The sequence below is a fragment of the Colletotrichum paranaense genome (genome assembly GCF_030867605.1).
Source record: "Colletotrichum paranaense strain IMI 384185 chromosome Unknown Scaffold_8.1, whole genome shotgun sequence".
Classification (NCBI taxonomy): domain Eukaryota; kingdom Fungi; phylum Ascomycota; class Sordariomycetes; order Glomerellales; family Glomerellaceae; genus Colletotrichum; species Colletotrichum paranaense.
In genome coordinates, this window is record NW_026848966.1 from 1,429,573 (window position 1) to 1,453,344 (window position 23,772).

General features: G+C 53.8%; 9 protein-coding genes across 9 annotated transcripts; 3 read left to right on the plus strand and 6 right to left on the minus strand.

The window, feature by feature from the left end:
• Nucleotides 1-286: 286 nt before the first annotated feature.
• Nucleotides 287-1,764, minus strand: CPAR01_10312 (major facilitator superfamily transporter; the record flags this gene model as incomplete). Its single annotated transcript, XM_060494573.1, has 2 exons — nt 287-1,579; nt 1,663-1,764. 2 exons carry the CDS (start codon nt 1,762-1,764, stop codon nt 287-289), a joined length of 1,395 nt encoding a protein of 464 aa, XP_060346755.1.
• A 1,294-nt stretch (nt 1,765-3,058) lies between these two features.
• Nucleotides 3,059-5,171, minus strand: CPAR01_10313 (uncharacterized protein; the record flags this gene model as incomplete). The annotated part of the gene is made up of 7 exons (XM_060494574.1): nt 3,059-3,100; nt 3,162-4,000; nt 4,078-4,218; nt 4,282-4,323; nt 4,403-4,636; nt 4,680-4,692; nt 4,791-5,171. The coding sequence occupies 7 exons, from the start codon at nt 5,169-5,171 to the stop codon at nt 3,059-3,061; spliced, it is 1,692 nt and encodes a 563-aa protein (XP_060346756.1).
• Nucleotides 5,172-5,775: 604 nt separating this feature from the next.
• Nucleotides 5,776-6,156, minus strand: CPAR01_10314 (uncharacterized protein; the record flags this gene model as incomplete). The annotated part of the gene is made up of 2 exons (XM_060494575.1): nt 5,776-5,969; nt 6,051-6,156. The coding sequence occupies 2 exons, from the start codon at nt 6,154-6,156 to the stop codon at nt 5,776-5,778; spliced, it is 300 nt and encodes a 99-aa protein (XP_060346757.1).
• Nucleotides 6,157-8,571: 2,415 nt separating this feature from the next.
• CPAR01_10315 (uncharacterized protein) lies at nt 8,572-9,365 on the plus strand (the record flags this gene model as incomplete). The annotated part of the gene is made up of 2 exons (XM_060494576.1): nt 8,572-8,848; nt 8,908-9,365. 2 exons carry the CDS (start codon nt 8,572-8,574, stop codon nt 9,363-9,365), a joined length of 735 nt encoding a protein of 244 aa, XP_060346758.1.
• A 1,871-nt stretch (nt 9,366-11,236) lies between these two features.
• Nucleotides 11,237-12,016, plus strand: CPAR01_10316 (uncharacterized protein; the record flags this gene model as incomplete). Its single annotated transcript, XM_060494577.1, has 1 exon — nt 11,237-12,016. One exon carries the CDS (start codon nt 11,237-11,239, stop codon nt 12,014-12,016), a length of 780 nt encoding a protein of 259 aa, XP_060346759.1.
• A 649-nt stretch (nt 12,017-12,665) lies between these two features.
• CPAR01_10317 (uncharacterized protein) lies at nt 12,666-13,525 on the minus strand (the record flags this gene model as incomplete). The annotated part of the gene is made up of 2 exons (XM_060494578.1): nt 12,666-12,777; nt 12,837-13,525. The coding sequence occupies 2 exons, from the start codon at nt 13,523-13,525 to the stop codon at nt 12,666-12,668; spliced, it is 801 nt and encodes a 266-aa protein (XP_060346760.1).
• A 696-nt stretch (nt 13,526-14,221) lies between these two features.
• On the minus strand, nt 14,222-16,942 carry CPAR01_10318 (OPT family small oligopeptide transporter; the record flags this gene model as incomplete). The annotated part of the gene is made up of 4 exons (XM_060494579.1): nt 14,222-15,174; nt 15,228-16,125; nt 16,269-16,562; nt 16,691-16,942. 4 exons carry the CDS (start codon nt 16,940-16,942, stop codon nt 14,222-14,224), a joined length of 2,397 nt encoding a protein of 798 aa, XP_060346761.1.
• Nucleotides 16,943-20,215: 3,273 nt separating this feature from the next.
• CPAR01_10319 (glutamate decarboxylase) lies at nt 20,216-22,108 on the plus strand (the record flags this gene model as incomplete). Its single annotated transcript, XM_060494580.1, has 4 exons — nt 20,216-20,233; nt 20,313-20,551; nt 20,609-21,211; nt 21,262-22,108. The coding sequence occupies 4 exons, from the start codon at nt 20,216-20,218 to the stop codon at nt 22,106-22,108; spliced, it is 1,707 nt and encodes a 568-aa protein (XP_060346762.1).
• A 585-nt stretch (nt 22,109-22,693) lies between these two features.
• On the minus strand, nt 22,694-23,230 carry CPAR01_10320 (RNAse P Rpr2/Rpp21/SNM1 subunit domain-containing protein; the record flags this gene model as incomplete). Its single annotated transcript, XM_060494581.1, has 1 exon — nt 22,694-23,230. The coding sequence occupies one exon, from the start codon at nt 23,228-23,230 to the stop codon at nt 22,694-22,696; it is 537 nt and encodes a 178-aa protein (XP_060346763.1).
• Nucleotides 23,231-23,772: the final 542 nt, after the last annotated feature.

Below are 23,772 nucleotides of genomic sequence, written 5' to 3' on the forward strand. Positions count from 1 at the left end.
GATATTTTGAAGCTACAAGAAGCCTCCAGGCCCCATGCAAGTCGTTACTTATGAGACTTCAGTGAGGATGAACACATCCAGAGCTTGCCACCATACTTAATAAAACAGAACATCATGTACATTTGTCCCCCTGAGTATACTACACTGAACCTTGTATCAGACTCCTTGAAAATGCTCCCGTGCCGAATACATGTACAGTAGATCAAATATCAACACAAAGAAGGAGACCGTTCATACAATGCCTCACAGTAGGCTCTATCTCACTGTTCTACACATGAAAGCTGTCTCACGCCGCCTTCTTCTCGGCAGACACCTTCTTCTTCAATGACCCGGGCGGCGTCTTGAGGCCGGCAAACACTGCGGCGGCCACGACAGCCATACCCGTGGCACCCATGGTGTACGCAACTTCGCGGCCAGCCCACCAGTATACGCTGGTAAAGAGAATCGGCCCCAACCCACGGCCAAGCTGGCCCCAGCTGCGGAGGATACCAAGCTTGCCACCGCGCTCGTCCTCGGCAGCCTCGAAGCTGCTCAGCGTGTTAAGACCTGAGACAACGGTTGCGGATGTGACAGCAAGACACGTCGCTGCGGCGTACAGCCCGCCGGTGGTTGTGATGCGGCCCAGGAGGATAAAAGATGCCAGACATGCCACGACACCAGTGCGCACAGAGAGCAAAGGTGGGAGGCGGCGAGTGACACCACCCTGAAGAATTGAGGCGACGAGACCAACGAAACCGAGGAGGCGGCCGTTCTTGGCGGACCCGAAGGCGAAGAGCTCATAGGTCATGAAGGAGAGAGAGGACTCCATGCCGGAGAAGAAGAGCAGGAAGACGAAGTGGACGGCGTTGAGAAGGAAGTGCGAGTTCGTTCGGACCAAGGGTGTCGATTTCGGTTTCGTCGTGCTCTTGTCATCCTTCTTCGCGCCGCGGCCCTTGCCCGTCAATGAGGGGAGGGTTTCGGGGAGGCAGAAGTAGAGGTAGACAGTCTCGGTCAGAATAAGGAACAAGCTGAAGCCGGCGGCCGTGGCGAAGGGGTTCTCCTTGACGGTGCTGATGCTGCTCAGCCAGGCGCCCAGACCGGGACCAAATGTGAAGGCGATGGAGAAGCAGGCACCGATGAGGGCCATGGTGGAGCCTCTGCTCTGCTCGTCCGAAATGTCCGTCGCCATGGCGGTAGCGAGCTGGACGTTGCCCTCAGACAGGCCGCCTACGACGCGAGAGGCGACAAAGGTGCGGAAGTCAACGGCGACGACCCAGAGGAGCACAGAAAGGATGTTACCGCACATGGAGGCCAGCAGAGCGGTGCGGCGGCCGTGACGGTCCGAGAGGTGGCCGATGAGCGGGGAGGCGATGGCCTGGAGCAGACTGAAGAGGGAGCCGAGGGCGCCGCCGAGGAGAACGATATCATAGCGGGAGTCGATGGGGCGGGCGAAAGCGGCCTTGTAACGGTTCAGACCGGACAGAACGGACTGGAGGAGGGTGGCGGGGCCGGTTGCATTTGCGATCTCAGGGCCGACCTCGCGGTCGCGGTAGAATTCGAGTAGCTTGGGGAAGAGCGGGAGGATAAAGGTGAAGGAGATCTGGAGGAGCAACGTTCGTCAGTTCTGGGAGGCAAATGGTGGGAGGCAGAGGGCCGGAGCGGCTTGAGGGTGTGGGATAATACCAGGTCGAGAAGCAGAGAGATGGCAATGACCCTGAGCACACGTTTGCGCGTGGAGGGGTCGACTGCTGTTGAGGGCGACGATGATGTCGCTGCGACTGCCATTGTCGCAAGCCTGCGCTGATTGTCTTGTGTGTAAGAGCGAGGTAAATCGAATCGTGGAGGACGTTATATTCGGTGTTCGTCAACGGGCAGCCGTTGTATGGTGATGCAGAGAATGAGCGTGGGGTAGTTGGAGAGTCGAGTCGAACAGGGGAGAAGAAGAGAATCAGCCAAGGCAAGAAAAGAAAGGCCAAGTCTGCATTAGGCAGGGGATTCGGAAGTTGAAGATGAAAAAGCGGAAACGAAGAAGACAAGTAGAAGAGTATGCAGAAGTAAGAAAAAGAATATCGAGGTGGGACGACAGGTGACAGCACAACATGAAGGTACAATACAACGGATGGACACTGGAGGGGAACGGGGCCACTCAGTAAAAGGAACAGCGTGGAAGTCGCGGCGCGCGGTGTCCAAGCTCCCCCGTCATTGCCGTCGGCCGGTGCATTGCAGTACTGTACCTGTCCGTGGTGGTGGAGAGTGGTGCAGAAACATGCTCTTTCTGCCCTTGTCCCCTGAATTTGGGGCCATGGTGGTGATCCAGTCGGCACAGTCCGATGTTTCAGGGTCAGGGGCTGACGCTGGCCGCCCCAATGGCTGGGACTTGGTGGGGCCCACCCGACCTTCAGTGCTCCTGTGCTCCTGCACCTTGCGGCCCACGGGCTTAAGGTGCTGCTGCGCTAAACATCGGACGGCACCCACGCCGGACCGGGGATTTGTTGACTTGTCCCCCACCCCGGACTCGGCCAAGTACGTATCCATAGTCAGCTGCTATTTGGGGTGGTTTTATTGGACGCTGCTTTCAACAGGCACTTTGACCTCCACATCGGCAACAGGCGCGAACTTGGACCTCACTTATTAACTTCTCTCTACCTATTTCTTCTTCTGTGCATGTACGAGAAACAATCCGATCTCTGAATATCTATTCTACTATCATCAATTATATACCCACTTGATTAGACGCTGCAGCACTGCCATTCGATCCCATCTCACATCATCAGATGACAAAATCTGCTGTCAGCATTACCGTCCATGCTTCCCATAGTGCTGGGAGATGACGGGCAGCCGAGGCCAAGACCTTTGTGCTTGTCCTTCCCGAATTGACGCCAATTTCTCAGACTATCGCAACTCTAAAGGGCCCGGCGATGGAACAATGTCACACTGGCAAAGACGGCAATCCGCATTTCCCGAGCTTGCTCAGCCACCAATTCTGCCCAAATTGCAGCACATCGCGGACATATTGAACAAGACACCGGCACTGGACTATCCGTTGCACACTAACGATGAACGCCGCTGGGATCGTCAGTCAGTGCTGTCTGTCAAACACCATGCGGATCCCCTTGGATTCCTAGATTGGCTCGTCAGTCACCATACACAAAACCCTTCAATGCGATCCGTCGAACACGTACCTTATAAGGGATTGGAATAAAATAGTCCGCAGCCATCTCACAATCTCTCACCGTCGTCTCAAAGATCCTGAGCACACCAACATCACCCGCTCGCCGGTCCTCTCCTTCCTTTCCACTACCGTCCACGACGCCCGCTCCGCCCCACCGCCGGAATAGCTTCGCGAGCATGAGATACAACTCGGCCTGCGCTAGCGCCATCCCGAGACACACCCGCGTGCCCCCGCAAAACACGGTCAAATACTTCTCCAGCCGCTCGCCGTCCTCCACCCACCGCTCCGGATGGAACCCAAACGGGTCATAGTAAATGCGCGGATCCGTCTGCGTCTTGTACGTGCTCATCCCAATCACCGTCCCCGGCGGGAGGTGCACGCTCCTGCCACTGCCGTCCTTGTCGTGATACACCAGCGTCTCGTCGGGGCACACCCTCGCCAGCCGCGAACTCGTCCCGAATCCGAGCCGCAGCGCCTCCTTGACGACACCCCGCAGGTATGGCAGGTTCTCCAGCTCCGCGAGCGGCACCACGGCATCGCGGTCCGGGATCGCGGAGAACAGCTCGTCGCGCAGCCGGCGCAGCGTCGAGGGCCGGTTGATGAGGTGGAACACGGCCAGGGACAGCGTCCACGACGTCGTGAGCGTGCCGCCCTGCACCAAAATCTGTCCGTCCTGCGCGAGCCGCGAAACCGTCTTCTCGGCGGGCGGCAGGAGCTTAGAGGAGAGCATGTCGTGGAAGATTGTCGGGTGGCTGACGTCTAATTGCCACTTTTCCGTGTGCTGCGTGGCTTTGATCTCGCCGATTTGGTCCTTGATGTCGTTCTTCATCTTGAGGAAGCCGCCCCAGCCTGTTTGTGGATGTGAAATGTGAGTAATGAGCCGAGAGTGAGAAGCCATGATAGTGTAGAGGCAAAGAACAACTTACCGGGAACGAAACGCCCGGAAAATGATTCTGGTAATGCGTTGACCAGCGTCAGGGCCCAGTTCATATGCTTGATCATGGGCCCCAGATGCGTACCCATAAGGAGGTTATCCGTCACCACCTTGCCGAACGTCTCGTCCTCGACTGCGGAAATCTCATTAGCTTCCACTACTGATGTATGCCAACCTTTCAAACCGCGCTACTCACTTAGGTGGTCACTCCTGGCGAAGCTATATTCGTTAATGACATCTGATCCATCCCGTCAGTAACTGAAAACTCCAAATCCTTCCAGCAAAGACATTGAGGCTAGGGTTTGGTTTTGTTTTACCATTAGTAAAGGCCGAAAAGGGATACATGACGTCCAACGGCTCCTTGGACCTCTCGCTGAATTCCAGAAGACGGTCAAGCAGCGCATCGACCCGTTCCTCGATAACAGGCTGCAACTTGCGGACCGTCTGCGTCGAGAAGAAAGGGTTCAGCGCCGCGCGCCGAAGTTTGTGGTGATCATGGTTCACAGTCGCCAGCGCGCTCTCTCCAGGTATCGTTAGCTCAAGGCATTTGCCTTCATGAAAAAGAGAGAGACAAGGCTTTATGATATTGCTTACCAGGGGATCCAAACTACACCAGTCCACATTAGCAAACACATCCACTGTCTTCCCAACCTCCCTCTCAGGAAGGGGAGATCAAAGTTGGAAGACAAAACAAGAGAACAAAACATAAACATCACATACTTGCTGCGTATAAAACCCCCACTTCTCCCTAACCCTCCCTGGTCCCGTATACAGCTCCGAAAAGAACTCCGGGTCGCCGACGTGCACCTCCCACGGACTAATCCGCACCACGGGCCCGTACCGCCGGTGCAGCTCGATAATCTTGAACGTGTACTGCCCGCCGAGGACAATATCGTAGTAGAACTCGTACAGCTGCGTCAGCGCCGCGAGGCGCGGACCCGGGACGTGGGAGATGGGGCTGAAGTAGAGGCGGCGGACGCCGAGCTGGAGGGCGTAGAGGAGCCAGAGGAGGGAAAGGAGTGCTGCGAGTTGTGTCGGGGTGAGGGCGAGGGTGGTAAGGCTCGAGAGGATGGTTTGGATCGCCATCTTTGAATTCGCTTCCGTGCGGGTGTCCTTTGCGATGGAAACTTGCTGGAGCACGGGAGAAGATGGGAATTTGCTATCTCTCAGTCTCTCTCAGCTCGAGCTGTATCTACCCGAGAGGCCGGGTCCCGTAGACCATATAATAGACCACCACCTCACTACACGCCGCCGCCACTACCATCAACTCACCTCACAAACACCCCCCAAAACTACTGCGTGCCGGGATACGTGCTTAACGGGAACAAAAGTGGCGCCCAGCTTTGAACAATGAGGTTTAGCGAACCGGCCTAGCGGCGGCGCTAGTACAGGGTGGTCGTGATGATGGTTTGATGGGGAACAAACTAAGTAGCTCCTAGCTGCGCTGCGCTGAAGCAGCTTTTTTCGTCGTCATCTTGGCGGGAAGAAGATTGTGGGTATTTGGTCCTTGAACTATGTACTGATCCTGAAAGCAGGTCCCTCTTCTTTTTTTTACTTTTTTGGCTGCCCGCCAGTGTCCGTGTCGAAGACGAAGAAGAAAGTTTTCGGGTGCGTCCATTGATAGACTAAGGTAGGTTTTCTTGCGGCTGGAGTAGCGTGATGAAGGTCCGAGGCCATAGCTTCGGGTACCCTAGTTGAGTAAGAAGATACCGGATGAAAGAGAGACTATGACTTCTTTCAGGGACACACACTCTTCCTCAACTACGTGGTATCTTGGATCTGGTATCTTGCGTCGTGTTTCGTCAGATACGTGATCTCGGGTGGATCGTATTTGGCGATGAACATAAGATTCTAGAACCGATCGATGCTTCGTGTGTTGTTTGCCTGTGCCGCCAATCACCAGGAGATTATTACCCTAATTCAGCAATGGAAATCATACTTCCGGGCCTCGTAAGGAAATTAAACCACAGAGCAGCAGGCCCAGGGAGCTGGGTTTGTTACACATAGATCTCATGTTCAAAAGATCGGACAGATCGGATCTAGCAAAGGGAGAAATTGTGCCGTCAAACATTGATCCTTCACGTACGGGGCAAGATTCCTTCGATTTGCACATTGGAAGAATGAGATGTGGTTTGCCATGCTAAAACTGAAACCAACAGAAACACACAAACAGAGCCTCATGGGTTCTAGCTTCTAGATTGGAAGCAAGCAAGCAAGTAAGCACCACCACAGAGGCGCAGCATCGACCTACCTAAAGCAAGGCACGAAGCACGTGAGGTCTTCAAAGTTGGGTTATGAACAGGCCCACCCCGACCCCCGTTTCCTGGAGACCGGAATGAAGTCGAAATTGACTTCCCAACGGCAAACACCATCTCCGTCCGTATGGACAGTCCCGGAGGAAAGGTCACCGAGATCCGGCATTGGCACCTTACTCCGGAAGGGGCTTTGCACCGCCGCCCGCGGAGACCCGTTGCATGGAAATTCAGAGTTGGCCAACAGGAGAATGAGGAGAATTCCGTCATAGCAAACCCTTCCTACGTAATCGAAGCAGAGAGCTCTCTCTCTCTGTTCCTCGACGATAAAGCTTGTTTTATCTTCGTCTCTGACCGAAGCGTGCAGTACGTCTGCGAGGATTCCTTGAGACACCAATGAAGAATCGACCCTGCCAAGTTGCCAAGGCTTCGATGACAAGAGAATGCAGAGTATTAACCAACCACGCCAAACCATCACCGTCTTTGCGGATTGGTAGTGCTATGCAGACATGACGGCATATTGTGTACAGCAGCAGGCGATCGGTGCTGTGCCGCAGATGAGGAGCAGAGGAGGAACTTAAGAGGAGGAAAGATCCCCTAAAGTCTGGACCAATTGAGTTCCAAAAGTTCAACGTGTGCCGGGCGACGATCTGCAATCAGTGTTACTCACATGACGTCGCGACCGCCCTCTCGTCTCCTTACGAGTTCGATCGTCTCTCGCTGTCCTTCTCTCTACGGATACTCCAAAGTTCCAAGAGGCCTGTGAGATTGTACTACGGTAGATGCCATCATTGTCAAGGATTATATTCTAGATGCCTAGAGGGTGGGAACATGTTCGTAAATTGTTTCCTGGAAGAGCGAGAGCATTGGCGCTGACTACGGATACACTAGTATGAGAGTGGAGTCAAGTCGAGCACATGGAGAAATAAGCTTCCAGGGAGCATGGGAGTCTGGCACGACCTTACGGAGTACCTTGGTCCACTCCACTGGGATTATGCCCCTACACCAAAGGTGCGATAAGCCCTGAGGGAAGCATTGGTCCCTCCTCTCACGAGCCTCTCACGAGTCACAGCCCTCCGCCTGCCTCCATGGTGCTCCAGTTCTCCAGAACAGAAGGGGGAGGGAGGACCGCACATGGCCGCTCCGTAAGGCTGATTGAAAGCTACGCCAGGTCTCCAGGTTCAGAAGGGGTCATCCCTCCAACAGCGCTTACAAGTATACACCATGCATGCCCCCTGGCAGCTTTGAGAACACCGCCCGATACTGTGGTTACCGCGATGCCGAAAGAGGAACTATCAAGTCGCGACTTCTTCGACTTTTCCTCTCTCCTATGGAGCATCTCGTACCTACAGGCTACAGCCTATTACCACGAGCTAGGACGGCGCCAAGGAAGAGCCCCTAGCGGGCTGTCATGGTGAGATTATACCACGCTACAAATATCGTTGTACCTTTTGCGCGCAAATTGGCGAATGGCATCACCTACGGCTGATCTTTTGCCAAGACCAGACTAAGAAAATCCTCAATCACACCTTGTCAACTCGGTCTCCTCGCTCTTTCTCACCAGCCAGCCAGACCTTGCCAGAGTGGCGGAGGCGTGATCGTCGCCGTCTGCTGGGCCAATTCATGGCATCCTCCAAGTGTCTTTCTGCTGGGCAGGTCAAGCTTGTTTTCCTTGCTTACAACTTCCTAGTTTCGGGGTTTGATGACTATGCGCAGCTGCGCAGCCTCTCAAAAGAGGTCAAAAAGATTGCGGGACAGAAATGACGAGAGAGGGGGCTGCCCAACCAACAAGTTCAACCCCCGCCTCACCCCCAGACCATCTGTATCTGTACGGTGTGTGACGGTGTAACTAGCAGGGCTCAGATCAAAGGCCAATGTTCGGAGGCCTGGGTGCGTGGTGGTGGTGGGACTAAACCGCCGGCCGCCGGTCGACGCATGTAAGACGGGCGGGCGCCGCTTGCGGTGTCTTTGATACTTAAAGACTTGGCAGCCCGCTGCTCTCTCTCTCTCTCACACACTGTCTTCAGCCTTAGATCCATTCTTACTTTGCTTCATCGAACATTTCCTCTATCACATCTTCCCCTCAGTTCGAGTGTCTTGTGTAACAGAGTCTCCCACAACCAATCAGATATCCTCCAGCGAGGGTCGAGAACCAATCGATCTAAGCGCCGCCGCCAGCTCACAACAGTAACAGCAACACACCTACCAACAAACCCAATCCGACCCAAGCACACATGGACTTCATCCTCGAGTCCCGCGTCCCCAAAGGCGGTGGCTCCAGCGGCAGCCGCGGTTCCAGCGGCGGCAGCAAATCCTCAAAATCATCCAAATCAAAGAGCGGAAAGAACAAGTACAAAGGCGGCGGCCGCGTCGGTGCCGCCGGCGGAGGCGGGGGAGGTGGAGGAGGCGGCGGCTTCAGCGCGCTTCCCCTCTGGGCCCGGATCCTCATCATCGTCCTGGTTGTGTGGTTTGTTCTGTTCCTGGTCTCGCTCGCGTTTTACACGGTCAAAGGTAAGGCTTGTCTTATTGCAGGAGTATTCGAGAACAGCATGACTTACACCGGAGAACAGAACACAAGCGCAAAAAGGAAGGAAAGAAATTCCGCATCGGCCACGTCCTCGGCCGCGCCCTCCTCGTCTCCACGGGCCTCTGGATCCCCTTTACTCTCTACCGAAAATTCATCTCCCGGCGCAGGGAAAAGTCCGGAGGAAGTGGCGGCGACGGCGACGAAACCAAGCGCTCCGCTGGCGGCACATACGCCAAGATTGAAGAAGGCAGGAGGTCCGATGACACCGGAAACCGAGACTCTTGGTATGCCGGAGCCGGAGCCGGCACCCACGACAATAACAACAACGCGGACAGCAAGTATGAGCCCATGGGCTACGCACCCCATTACCGGTCTCCGTCACCTGCTCCGCCCCCGGCGGCCGGTGCTGCTCCGGCTCCCACCGGCGCGGCGGCCGAGTATTACATGCCGCAGCCGCCTTCTCAGACGGCGCCGACTCAGCACCCGCCTCAGTATAGCTAAAGGATGTCCCGGTTCGGATTACGTCTTGGGCCATGATCGAATGACGATGGGCCAGGTTTCTATGATGATACGCCTTGTTTCAACGTTTTGCTACTTTCTTCCCTTCTCTGGATCGATACCCCTTTTCCTCAATTTAGCGTTTCGTATTACCTTTGTCAGTACAAAAGGATGCATGTACCGATGTGTGTCACAAAATAGGACATAGAACAGAACTTCAAACTTTACTACCACTCATCTGATTTTTGGGCACATACCTCCTACATCACCACTCTTCACCTTGCAGTATCTCTCAACCATACGCTCCAGTCGCCAAAACAGATGTTCCATAGATCACGCACTGCGATACCTGGAGTCCTTGTGCCCCATCTATAGATGCGACGCAGTCCGGTTCCCGTAGGGCCTGCCAATGCTCCAACCAACGAAGCTTCCCTATCCACCTCCTCAATGACATCGGGCTGGTATCTCGCCTCTTGTCCTTTAGTCAGCCGTAGACTGCGTGTTGATGGCCGACGGACGGCGTAAACACTCTTTGTCGTCCATCTGAGAGGCTAAGGGGAGGCGCCACAGCCATCGCCCTCAAGGCCCAAAGCTGATGTCAACTTATGTGGTTTTCTGCTGAACCTCGTCAGCGCGTCGATTCATCCCGCTTTGTTCTCTCTCTCACTTACACCGCGCACCCGAACTTATCGGCTCATCAAACATCTAGCCCCGAGCCCTGTCTAACAATTCAATTGGCTACTCCTCCACACTGGTTGGAATTCTTATCAGTTTCGAACGTCCCACACAAAATATGGAAGATCAAGTGAACATAACCATACTACCGAGCAGCCGCCATCCCGAGTCTTATGAACCCTCTCAACGAAGCCATCCATCCTTAGTTTACAGTACCTCTACTTCTTAGCCGCAGCCCCATCACCGCCGCCCCCAGCCCGATTCTTACTCGAAGCCGACGCGGAAGCTGAAGACCCCGAACCCGTGCCGTTCCATCCTCCCATCTGCCGTTGTTGCTGCTGCTGCTGTGACTGCTGTTGCGCCATCTGCATCTGCATCTGCCGCTGCATCATCGCCCTCTGAGCCGAGGCTCCGTACTCACCGCCGTCGTTCTGAATAGCGAGGCTTGCCTGGGCACCAGCACCAGCACTCGTACCAGCACCGCCGACAGACCTCGGCTTCTTCTTCTTTGCGAATCCTCCCAGGTCTGTGGTATCGTACCCGCTTCGACCCATTCTGTTCCTCTCCCCTTGTCCTTCCCTTTGCCGCGTCAAACGTACGGCCTTTACACGTATTTCGTGTAACTATTTCGTCGCGTGGTGCGTTGATGAACCTGGTGGACGTGCGAGAGGTCTCCTCGCCTCTTGTGCTTGCGACTTTCCGGAAAGGAGGGACTCCAAATCCCAAATGGTCAAGTCGATTAAAAGCGCCCGTATGCGCCAAGTGGAATCGTGTCTTCCAGCTTCCTTCCGGCAATGGAAAAGTGAGCTTTCGTTTTTTTGTGAAGGGTTGGCCCGGTCTGGAGGATTCGGTCTCCTCTCGTATAGTGATTCAAAGTAGATTGATAAAATGAGTGCGTCAGGGCGGCCGCGGTCGTAGAAGAGCAGGCCCTCGGCAACCAGATATCGTCTCGTAAAGTCTCGTGTGTTTGCTACTTTCTCTTACGAATGACATGGTCTGAGTGGAATGGCCTCAAATTTCTGCTCAAGGTAAAAAGCGATAGATGGATTCAACAATGACTCTCGTTATAGTAGACTTGAAGTCAAGAAAGCTGATTTGATGGTGACTGATTGTCGATTTCGACCGTTGATCCCCCACCAAATATCACGAGTGGAAGTGTGTGGATATGGAGTTGAGTTTGGGTGTGTGTCTCCTGTGTAATGACAAAAGTCGCAGAACCAAGCAACATCTTCGACCTCCATGCGTCTTTCCCTTTTGCTTTATACGAGCCAAATACCAGAAATAGAGCACTAGAGTCGCAAATCCCGTCTTGCTTGTCTTGCTGCTTGCTCCAAAAGAGATCATGGTTGCGAAATTTGTCCCAGACTTTCTTGTATTTTGTTTGCCCGTCACTGACTCAGCCTGTCTCAGGAGGCTTTTCCTTGGTGTCACTAAAACTTCGTCAGAAAACAAGGGAGATGGACAGAGGACGTGTTCCTCATTGTTGTTGTTTTTTGCTTTTTCCCCTCCGCCCTCTCGTCCTCTCCCCTTTTCTTATTCCCGCCCCGACGAAATGCAAATGCACTATCGTTGTCTTCCTGTGCCTGGAGAAGAGAGTGAGACAACATATCCGTACGAGACCCCCCTCTCACTGGTATTTGTTGAGCAAGGGAGGTAAGTCTGCATTGGCATGTCTCCCCGTGCCCCTGGCTCCCTGGCCCCTCCTCCCCATTGTCTGGACTGACACAAAGTTCCGAAAGACAATGAACCTGAAAGAGACATGCAATACAGACGCTGTCAAACCTGTCAAGCTTGTTAGATCGTTCGCAAATCTCGGGGAGACCACGGAGATGAACCCGGCTGGGTGGTCAAATGGGGCACGGCTGGGATTGGATCGGGACCCGCTCCGCCAGCATGACGTTCTGTTGGTAAGTTCCATTCAAGAGGCTCAAGTAAGACGTTCTTCGTTCCCCTGCGATGATCGTGATGATGAGGGATGAAGCTCGCCCCCGATGATTCAGAAGGATTCGCTCATTAGACATGGGAAGGGCGATAAGCACTTATAAAGAGCCCCCGGGAGTCAGGCCTCGCTAGTCAGGCACAGCGCCACCAGGAAATGTCGTCTCATTCCGTCACGGGAGGGAGTGGTCAAGATCCTTCTCCTGCGCTTTGGAATTGCGTTCATCAGCGATGATATCTGACATATTCCAGGCGATAAACCGAGGTGGCGGTGACTTCCACTACGGCCTTAATCCAAGGCAACGTCGAACCGAAATATCGATGCTTAGTGTCTCAAATTCCGAGACAGATTTCCTGGCGCCATCTTGCCGTGTGTTCCAGCACTGGTTCAGCCGCGATAGATGGTCAAGCATTCTTCTGAATACCCTAGATCTATCGAGTAGCATCGGCCAAAGGTAGCAATTTGGTATTCTTAGGAAGAGGAAGTGTATTAGGATCGGAATGAGGTCCGCCAAAAGAAACCTTCTATACGAAAATGTACAAACTTACGCTATTCATCCACACCATAATCAGGCCGATAGGTCTCGGGATGTTCTTGAAGGGCATTGCCACAAAGGACCCCAACAGCTTCGTGCTGCTATTTGCCAATATCCGTTATGAAGGCATGTTGAGCCGTTGACTTGGAGTAGCTCACTGCTTTGTCGTATGTCCATCATCCATGGGCTTGACAGCTTCCTTCGGTCTATCGGTCGGCTCCTCCTTTGCCTCAGCTCGATTTTGGGCGAAAGCGTCTCTGGTGGTCCTTATTAGTGTACTAGCTCCGAAGCCCTATCCAGCGATATCAACATTGCTTGTTCGTACCTGAGAATGTTGCGGCAGCTGGACCGAGGCGTATTCTCTATCGGTGGAGATAGGCCAGCCTTCCTTGGTTGAGGATTCCGCTCTGCCGTGGCATCTTGCTGATCAGACAGTCCCGAGTCCTCGCTCTGCGTGTTTTGTCTTGTCTCCCTGTGGCTGTATGGCGACTCGTGACCACCCTTGCTCTTCTTCTTATCCCGACCGAGGAGTCGTCGAAGCCTGGCCCGAAACCCTCTCTTCTTCTGCTCCTTCTTCGCCACCCTCTTCTTCGGCTTCTTGCTGCCACGACGCCTTGGACGCTGCTCCGAACCAAAAGAAGGTGCCGAAGAACCCCAATTATCCGCCAGGATATTCGGCGGCAGCTCCAGGTCGTCTACATCGTCAATGTCGTCGACATCGAAGTCCTCTTTGGACGAAAAGGGCCCCCGGGACTCGGTCGATGCCCTCGACCTCCGTGTCCCCCGAGACGGCGTCATCCGCGACACGAGCATGGCCTGCTTCTTTTTCATCGATCCCATGCTCCAGTTAGATTGAGAATTCAGCCTCTCCAAGGACGCCAAGAAGGACTGGCTTTTGCCGCTGCTGCGGCTGCCTTCGCGGCTATGTAGTCTCTTGCTCTTATCTTCGCGGTAGGGGGAAAGGAGTGGAGCGATTGGTGGTTCGTTCCAAGAGGCAGGGCTGGGTCCGGCCATTGTATTCATCAGCGAACTTTTGGGGGTATTCTAGCAGGTACATGTACTCGTAGCGATGTGATGTTTCGTTGCTTCAAGCCAGGCGGATTGTCGGATGTCGAGAAGGGTGTACGATGGATGTGGAAGCTCAAAGCTCGAAGTAGGTGAGGTCTTTGCGACTAATGTGCCCAGGTAAGAGAATTAGAGGTAAGTGAGCTTCTCAATGGGATGCTCCTTCGTAGAAAGTCAAATGCACCGAGAACCTGCCCCAATAGCGTCGAGTGCCGAGTTGAGGAAGGCGAGCCTCCAATCGAGGCAGCTTGCACGCTTGTCGCTGCTATCAATTCCCATTGGGAAGCCGCGTTGTACACTCAAAATAACACTAAAAAAGATACCGTGAGCAAGTAAGGTATTGTTACTTGGCATAAAGCGGCACTCTTCACAACACCATACGCAACTGGAATTGAGTTGCAACGTAAATACTATCGTTGATTCACACTTATAAAAAGACGGGCAAGTGAATTCGCACCGAGGTATCATCAGCCGTACAGACAATCCTCGTATCAGAGCCGTGAAATGATAGCAATACCCAAATACTCCTCCCCAAGGGCCGTGAGACCGTGATACATACGTTCAGGAAGCCACCAAACTCCTATATCCTTGTCCAACTGAACATCATTAATACGCTTCTCAAATTTTCACATCCTCGTCAAACTCTCAAGGCCAGCGACTGGGGCCAATAATCTCGCCAGGTGCCACTTGCGTCCTGATTGCCGTTCCCTTCCAGTCCATCGTTTGAAATACGTCGACATTACCCCACCATTGTGGTGGCCTGGCGGATGTGAGGTACAGCGTGAAGAAGATGATGAGGGTGGCCACGATGAGGCCACAATCGAGAGCTGCCGAGGTAATGTAGTTGTATTGCAACCACCAGCCAGTGTAGCGACGCTTGATGAAGAAGTTGAAGATGGTGCCGACGAGCGCCCAGCAGAGGTAGATGTAGACACTGGCAGGGGGGAGCCAGCCGGAACCTCCGTAGAGGAGGGGGGTGTTGACGTAGCGCCAGATGCTCTTGGGCCACTTCCGGGCAAGGAACCAAGTAATAACTGGTGTGATGGCGCCAACGAGCCAGAACCACTGGAGAGAGGCGTACAGAGCTTGGCCGGAAAAGATGCGGGCGGGGCCGATCGCACCCCAGATGATTGATGCGGTGAAGAAGACACGACCACCAGGGCAGGTGTAGCTGTTGGGCTGGTCGGGCTGGCAGACGTCGGGGATGGTGCCGAGGGCCCAGTTCATGACAGCAATCTGAACGATAGCTGACCAGAGCGACGCGACAAGCTGGGAGGCGAACATGGTACGAGGGGGGACCTTCATGTAGTGACCGAGCTTGAGATCCTGTGCAAAGTACAGCGCTTGCGACATGCAGATGTAGCCGTAGTTCTTAAACATCATCATCGCGAGGGGTCGGCCCGGCACCATGTAACCGATGATGAACTCGGTCAAAACGTTGAGGCCGAGCTGGATGTTGGTGATGGCCTGCACGATGCCGATAGGAATGAGCCAGAATACGGGAATCAGAATGCACACAACGTAGGCCCACGCAGGGAACCCAGTTGGCCACCCGGCAACAACACCAAATGAGATGGCAACCATGACGACGAAGAGTGCTGAGAATGATTGTTAGCCTAGGTCAAAGGAAAATACCATCGACAAAACGTACCCAGATACCACCAGTCCTCAGCGTCACGATACTTCTTCATCAAACGCATGTGCACGTCGTCCTCTTGATGGCGTGCCAGCTTGAACTGACCCCAAATTTCGGTGCCATGGTACAGAACAACGTGGACGACAACGGCAGCTACGGCGGCGAACGAAAGAGCGTAGGCCAGAGCGAATTGAGTCGGCAGATAGAGAGGAGAGTAGTCGTTGTAGGCGGTCTCGTTGAATTGCAAGTTGGCATCGAGGATTCGGGTAACGTTGTAGACGGCGCCAGTATTGTCGAAAGATTCGGAGCTCTGTACGGGGAAGTAGTCGGAATACCAGGTTCCGGAAAAGTGGATGCCGGAAGAGACGATAACGAAGAAGATGATGATGCCCGCAATCACATTAGCGATGGCGTGGAAAGGCGGGATCAGCGGCGATGTGAGGTAACCTGAGATGACGGTCCAGTCAAATGAAATGGGCATGAGTCCATAACCTGAAAGGCCACCAAAGACCTTGTTGACGATCTCGTTCTTGGGCGCAATCCAGCAGATCCAAGTAAAATACGAAAGTCCTTGGAAAATCCAACCGGGGAACCAGTACCAGATGAAGGCGCCGCTGCTGACGATGAGGAACCAGCGGTAGCGGCCAATTTTCCAGCCGTTGGTCTTGGTCGGGTCTGAGCCGGAGTGATCGTGGAGGGTGTAGAAGAGAGCACAGTTAACCAGGTTCGAGGGCCAGATCATGGCAGAGGGCCACACAAGGAAGCGTCGGGCCAGACCGGCCAGACCATATCCAGTACAAAGGGTAGTAATGCCAAAGAGCAACTGGAAAGCCCAGCCAAAGTGCTGCTTGTAGAAAAGCTGCTGTGCAAGCAAGACATCGGTTGCGTACAAGACACCACCTCCATAGGCAGCCTAGTAATCATAGTCAGTTCTGCCGTTGATCTTTTTTTCTCTAAGAAGCCTCTTTTGCCGCGACTCGAAATTTTGGCTGCTGCTATCCCCCAATCTGGAGTATCGACAGCGCCCCGCTCCTGATCAAAATCGTCCGAACTCACATTAGACATGGCCACAATGATAACGTGCTCCTTGTAGTTGAAACGGCCGGGTTTAAGATTGAACTTGACACCAAAGACGTTCTGCTCCTTGTCGGGCATGACTAAATCCCAACCCAGGCCAATGGGATAGGCGATAAGTTGGACGACATAGGTGGTGATGGTAACGCTGGGGTTGCGGAGTGAGAAGAGCATGTTGACACCGGAGCCAACCGTGCAGAGAAGCATGCCGATGACCCATGCGCGAATCGTATTTGCTGGCAAATCGACATCGTAATTCCGTACTACAGCGCGGACCTTTGTTGCGGCGGCGCATCATGTTAGCGACTTGAACGAGTTTCTCATTTTGGCTTTTTTCCCCCTCTGTCTGTCCGTCCCACCGCGATACAAGGCTCTCAAGGCCTGGGCGGAATTTCGCGACGTACCTCTGGATAGGGCGAGTTGTCCTCCATAAGAGCCTGTTCAATTTCGAGACCCTTCTCGGCGTTTCCGGTAGCAAGCGCGGTATCGACATCGTTGAGCTCATCAATTGGCATGTTCGGATCGAGCTTGTGTGCCTTCTCGAATTGAGCCAGAGCCTTCAGCGGCTCGATGCCCGTGGCCTCGGCATCGTCTTCGAGGGCGGGGTAGGGCGTGATCTCCTCGGGCTCGCCACGTTTGCGAAAAATAGACGGCATCGTGACGACTGTGCCTCTCTCCTTCAATCTACTGTCGACAGAGTAGGTTGAAAGGTGAGGGTTTAGGTACGCCGATTGCGGATGGGTTGGAGAGCGACCGACGAGATAAGCAAGAGGACGAAAAGAAGGCCTCAAGGCCACAACGGGGGAGACTGGGGACAGCGGGCGCCAAGGGCTTTTTCAATCAAATCAAGCGAAAAGATGGCGGCGGCGGCGGCGAAGGTGGTGCCGGTCGGCAGTCTGCAGGCTAACAAGACACCAAGACAATGTGACAAGGTAGAGTCAGCCCGCCAGACGAGTCAAAGTCCCACTCCCCGAAGATGTTGAGATTGAACACCAGCAAGAGGTAAGCTGGCTTTGGGCCTCTGTGAACTCGTGAAGTAGTCCCTAGGGATTCTGCAGAGTCGAGAGTGTGTGCCAGGTGTGTGTTTTTTGGATTAAGATTCGCAGAGAGTCGAAAGAATGGCGCGCCCAACGATACCCATGAGCCGACTGATTCTCTACCCTCACTATCCCGTATCTATCCCTCCCCAATATCGTCCCGTGTATGTGTGTGTGGGTTCTTCTTTGGGGCCTTGTCGGCGACTTGAGGCGCTGGAAGGGACGGGGGGACCCAAGGGGACTAGAAAGAAATCGGTCCTCTAGCGTGCTATCACGACACCAAATGCAGCGGCGACGCGACAGCCCGCAGGTCCAGCGGCCGTTTGTCGACCTTCCTAAATTGGGGTAGCGACATCCGAGGGGCTGTGGAGGAGGCGAGGGGAAAAGAAGAATGGTTCGCCGGGGACATGGTGACATTGGAAGGACAATGGGCGACAATTCTGATCCACACCTCTCAATCTCTAGTACAACTCGGAGCCGGGGGACACCTAAAGCTGACTCTCTGTTGGTCCAAAGTCGACGCCTCGGTGGCTCGATGCCTGCTGGTCTGGCTGGCTGGAAAGACGAAAGGATTCTGGCTGTCCGGCTTCTTCCCATTTCGAGCTGCTCTGCCTCCCACCCTTTGTCCGCGAAACTTGGGGATCAGCAGATCACAAAGTTGCCGATGTGCCCCTGCCACCGATCCGGGAGTTGGTGCATGCTGCTGATCGTCCAGGAGCAAAGTTGGGAGGACGAACAATTGACGGACCAACTGCAAACAGCTACGATTCAACTTCGTCCGATATCTGGAGAGTCCGTACTTTGGCACGTTTAGCCTTGCCATCGTTCTCGCAGTTCGTGTGGCCAGTTCGTGCCAGTTCGAAGATTGTCCAAGTGCCAGGCCGCTTGTCCCAAGGGTCCTGGGCTTTCAGTCTGGATGAAAGCCACAGCTGCCAGCGTGCCAATGCTGGAATGCCACTGTAGCCGTCCATTCGGCCCAGCCGCGGCCATTGCGCGAGACTTGGCGAGTCACTGCAACGGGACTTTGGTCGAATTGAGCCGTATCGGCCAATCACCAGTCGTGATTTTCGACCGGGGGCTTTCTAGGAGAGCCTGGCTTATCTCTGGTTGGTGAATGAACCAATGTGACTGGAGACTGGGAAACCCCCCGTCAGTGCTGACAATCTAATCTTGATTCCGATGGTGTCTTCTCCCACTGTCGTCGGTCGATGAATGTTCACCGGGACATGATACTCTTTTAAGGTTTATCGAACACGCGTTGTTGGACGATCCACAGATTGGAGTCCTAGCTCGTGAACCCCTGGATTTGAAGTGTCGGTTATCGATGGTCCATGGAAGTATCCGTGGACCTCGGTGAATTTTGCATTAGACTTGCATCGTCTCCTGTTTGCTATTCTCTGACTACCGGTCCTCCGTGATACGGTGGTATTGGACCTTCTTGAGGACTCTGGTTGATTAGAAGAGGTGTCAACCTCTCGCAGTCAATATTTGGAGATTTGAAACCCCCATAATCGAAGCGGTAGTTGTTGTTGTCCTTGCTCTAACACATTGGAGATAATGACCGGGATCAAGTAGTCGGACACTGTTCAAGGGGATGTACGCTTTGTTGAATAATCTGATCTTGCACTGAAAATCATCAGCTTCCTTTTGGATCAACTCTTGAAGCGTCGTTCTCGGAGACGTAGCCTAAAGAGTATCGGCATTGTGGTGGTTCATAGCCATTGTAGACTATGGAGGTCTATCGTCGAAGAAGACTCCAGTTCGTTAGTGGGCGGTCTCACCCAGAAAGAGGATTCGACAGCATTGAGAAAGAAGAAGAGGAAGAACACAATGATAGCTTGACATGAGGTGGGTAAGGTAAGGTAAGAAAGATTTCGGGCAAGACTGATCACCTCCGGATTCCACGTCGATTTTTGGGTTCCTGCCGTCTGCCGGCGTACCTGCTGCGAAAGTGCAGTGCCAAGACGGGAACGGGGCCCACCCGAGCTGTCACTGAACTCCTGGAGCAGTGGGAGGAAGAGCGGAAGGAGCCTCCCCGGCTGTTCAGGTCCGGGCCCCAAGTCGCAGCTTCCCAATGTTAAATGCCGTCACCCATCCACTCTGTAGGGCCAGACCACCTGAGCATCTGCGATCCAATTGTTCCTTCCCTGCCAACCTGACTGCATTTGACAAGTTACCTCACCAAACATGTCAGCCATGTCATAGCACGTAATAGAAACTCCTTCTCCTCGGCGACTCGTTCAGCAAAAAAGTCAATTCTCAGCAATTCTCAGCTGCACTGGCGCGACACGCAAGTCATCCTACCTACGTAAGTACTCGATGAAAGAGGAATCCACCGGCAAACTCGGCATTGGACCATACCTATGGGGCACTGAGCCGCTCCAGTCCAGTTCTCCCCCATTCACTGAGCCTGCTCCACGTCCCCAGCAAAAGTTGATGAGCTGATGCTGCACCATCGACTGCTGTTGGCCATGGCCTTGGCAGAGAACCCTGGAGGTCCTCGCACTAAGAGGCCAGAGACATCATTCCTGTCTAGCCCATCGCGATTCCCTCCCCTCCTCGGCCCGTGATCTGGGGCTACGAGGCGTGTCTTTCATGCACTTGGAGCTGCTATTTCCGACAAAACTTGTCTACAAGGAAACTCCCGTGCTCCGCTCGGTCTACCGTATGTCGTCATTCATCCCTCATCATTGGCTTGACGGCCACCTTAGCTGCCTCCAATGCCCAGCATCTTTCGTGATCTGCTGTTGTATTTAAGCCTCAAGCGGTGATCCCCCAGACTTGGCAATCTTGATCTCAACATCAATCCATCGCATTTTCTCTTCTAGTGCATGCCCAATCTTCATCTACACTCTTGATACCATAACCACAGTTGCTAATCCAAACATCAATATGCCTCTTGCAAGTCACGTAGGTCTCGACAAGCATCCTCCGTCGATGATTGATGCGTCATATGAAGATGTTGCACTAGAATTGACACTTTACGCAGGTCAACCCAGAGGACATTGTCCAACGCCTCCAGGCAACTCACATCACAGCTCCGGGTAATGCCAATGCTTCCAGCCATGGCACATCATCACACATCCAACCTTATGACAGCCGATACACCAGTCAAACCAACATTCCCAAGTACAAGATTCCCGATGAAGGCGCCCCAGGAGACACCGTCTTTCAGATGATTAGGGATGAGCTGGACCTCGATGGCAAACCCAACCTGAACCTAGCCAGGTGAGCATTCACGACATTTCCAATAAAGATCCTCTCACTAACAGTATATCAACCTAGTTTCGTGGGAACATGGATGGAACCCAATGCCACCCAGCTCATGCAGGAGAACCTCTCCAAGAACCTCTCAGACGCAGATGAGTACCCTGCCATGATGGAGATGCACCAGCGCTGCATCAGCATCATCTCCCACCTGTGGGGTGTTCAGCCTGGTGAGAAGGCCATCGGCTCCGCAACCACGGGCTCCTCCGAGGCCATCCATCTCGGCGGTCTCGCCATGAAGCGTAGATGGCAGCTGAAGCGCAAGGAACAGGGCAAGGACACCTCCAAGCCCAACATTCTCATGGGCTCCAACGCGCAGGTCGCCTTGGAGAAGTTTGCCCGTTACTTTGACGTCGAGGCCCGCATCTTGCCCGTCAGCAAGAAGAGCCACTACCGTCTGGATCCGGCTCTTGTGAGAGAAAATGTCGATGAGAACACCATCGGCGTCTTTGTCATTCTCGGAAGCACATACACGGGGCACTATGAGCCCGTTGAGGAGATTTCGCAGATTCTCGACAAGTACCAGGAAGAGACTGGCATCGACATCCCCATTCACGTCGATGCCGCTTCTGGTGGCTTCATCGCCCCTTTCACCCACGCAGGGGTCGGCGGTTCCAAGTGGTAGGTCATATTGGCTTGTTCTCTTCTGATCATATACTTACAGCCCGCAGGAACTTTGAGCTCCCCCGTGTCAAGTCAATCAACGTCTCAGGCCACAAGTACGGCCTTGTTTACGCCGGCCTCGGCTGGATCATCTGGCGCGACCAGTCTTTCCTCCCAGAGGACCTCATCTTCGAGCTTCACTACCTCGGAGGCACAGAAAAGTCCTTTACTCTCAACTTCTCCCGCCCAGGTGCACAGGTTATCGTGCAATACTACAACCTTATCCACCTAGGCTTCGACGGCTACCGCTCCATTATGGAGAATTGTCTCTCCAACGCCCGTATCCTCGCTCAGAGCCTCGAGGCCACGGGATGGTACACCGTCGTCTCCGACATCCACCGCCGTGCACCTCACAAGGAAGCCAGCGGCGCTGTAAAGAAGATTGTGAACCAGGCCGCCACCGCCGTTGGAGGCGAGAGTGCTGCCCCGGGGGAGACCTCGGCCGACTACGTTGCCGGCCTGCCTGTCGTCTCTTTCCGTTTGACGGATGAGTTCAAGGCCAAGTACGAACACATCAAGCAGGAGACCGTCTCCCTAATGCTTCGCGCCAAGGGCTGGATCATTCCCAACTACCCGCTCCCACCCAATGAGGAAAAGATTGAGATCCTTCGCGTCGTTGTCCGCGAGACTATGACGTTCGATCTTCTTGAGCGATTGTTGACGGACATTGTCGAGGTCACGGAGACACTTATTGAGAATGATCAGATCGATTTGCAGGTTCTGAAGAAGCATCACAGCCGCAGGCGGGTGCGCGTCAAGGGCGATGAGGAGAAGCACAAGAAGGGGGGCGCTGCCAAGGGGGTCGAAGATGGAGTTAGAAAGATGGAGGATGGTATTCATCGTGCGGTATGCTAAGGCGTAGAGGTGTTGGCAAACAAGTAATTTCGGTACAACGGTAGCAGCGAAAATTTCATAACATTTTAGCTTCAAGATCTCCTTGGTAATATTTGCCCGATCGGCAAATCCATATGGATAGTACATAAGGGCGTCTCATACCCAAAGGACCATTATGAGTCTACTCTCATCGAGGATTGCTCATGTCTCAACATCTCCGGAATCCATCGCAGCGTCCGACCCGGAACAAAAATCATAAATAGCCATGCACCAAGCTTATTCTATGTTTTTAGTCTAAGCTTGAGGTAGGGTGTCTAGCTGCCACTTCTTTTGGGAGTGTCTTTAACCTGGTAGTCGAGCCGAGCTATAAGCTGCGCGCTTTGCGAGTGATTCTAATAGTCTTGTTAGGCAGTCCCATGTTTTCCTGTCCCCAAAAAGACCATACCTGATGTAAGAGTTTGCCAAGTTTTTGGCCTCTCTACGAGCGACATAGCTTCTTCTTGGAAAGCTCCGGTCTCCCCTATGTAGGAGCCTTCTGACAGCGGCTTACCACTCAGGTCTCACTTGGTGGTGTTTTGTTTCGGTGAAGAGAAGGGCAGCCAATTCTCATCCACCTCCAGCTGATTGAGCAGAAGCTTCAGCCGTCGTGTCCTCAATCGTTGCGTCCGGCCCTTCAACAGTCTTAGGTTCCCTAAATGGTCGTCTTTTCTGACGGGGCGCGTTAACAGGAAACCGCTTAACATTGTCGCAGGTCTTGCACTTCATGACCATAACATCGGCCCACGGCTTCTTCCCGCCCTTGCTCATATTTTCAACCGTCGTAGTGCAAGACATTCCCTCGATGAGCAGTGAGTCACAAAACTTGCACATCATTTGCTTGACCGAAGGGCTCGGGCGAATTTGAGCCTTGAGAGAGACGGCTCGGATATCAGAGACAAATCGACGAGCAACTTTCTCATTTGACGAGCGCAAGGTTTCGATCCTGGCGAGCTGCGCGTCTTCTTGAGACCGTGATGATGAGTTTGGAAGTGAGTCGGCGCCCGGGATCTGCAGAGTCGCCAGGTATGAGGCGGCCTGATGCAGGTAGGATACCCGCGTATATGCGTGCCGGTTTGGCAGGCTTTCGCTCTTGGGCTTTGCCATTCTCGCTCGTCCTCCCTGCGATTTGTCCCACGTTTCAGACCCTGAACGGCATTGAAGTCTGCGTTGCAACGAGAGTCAGTGTTGGACCTTGTCGTAAAAACTTCTGCAGGGGTGGTGGGGATGTATGGCTGCCAAACATGAGTGTTTCTCCAGTTCAAAGGTTAAGGTTAAAGGCAGGTGTTCACCGTGTTAACCATAGATGGACACGGTCTTCTCAAAAACGGGTCTGGTCACATGACGTCGCCTTTTGGGGGTGAGACTCAGCCGCCTTTCCTTACGCGAAAGCTTTTGTCCTGCGCTGCCCGCCTCACCCTTCGCCTCCAGTTCCACGTCGTCCTTGGATCTTCCACTTCCACATCAACTACGGCGCCTCCTTCCATCACGCCCTCCAACCCTGCACCTCCAGTTGCCATCCGCTTTTAATCCCCCCCGCCTGTCGTGCACTTTTCTCGACACGAACACGCGGGTTTTTTCATTCCTGCGATTTTTATAGTCTTTCGACCCTCCCTCTTCACGCGACATAGATCGTCACGCCTCTCCTG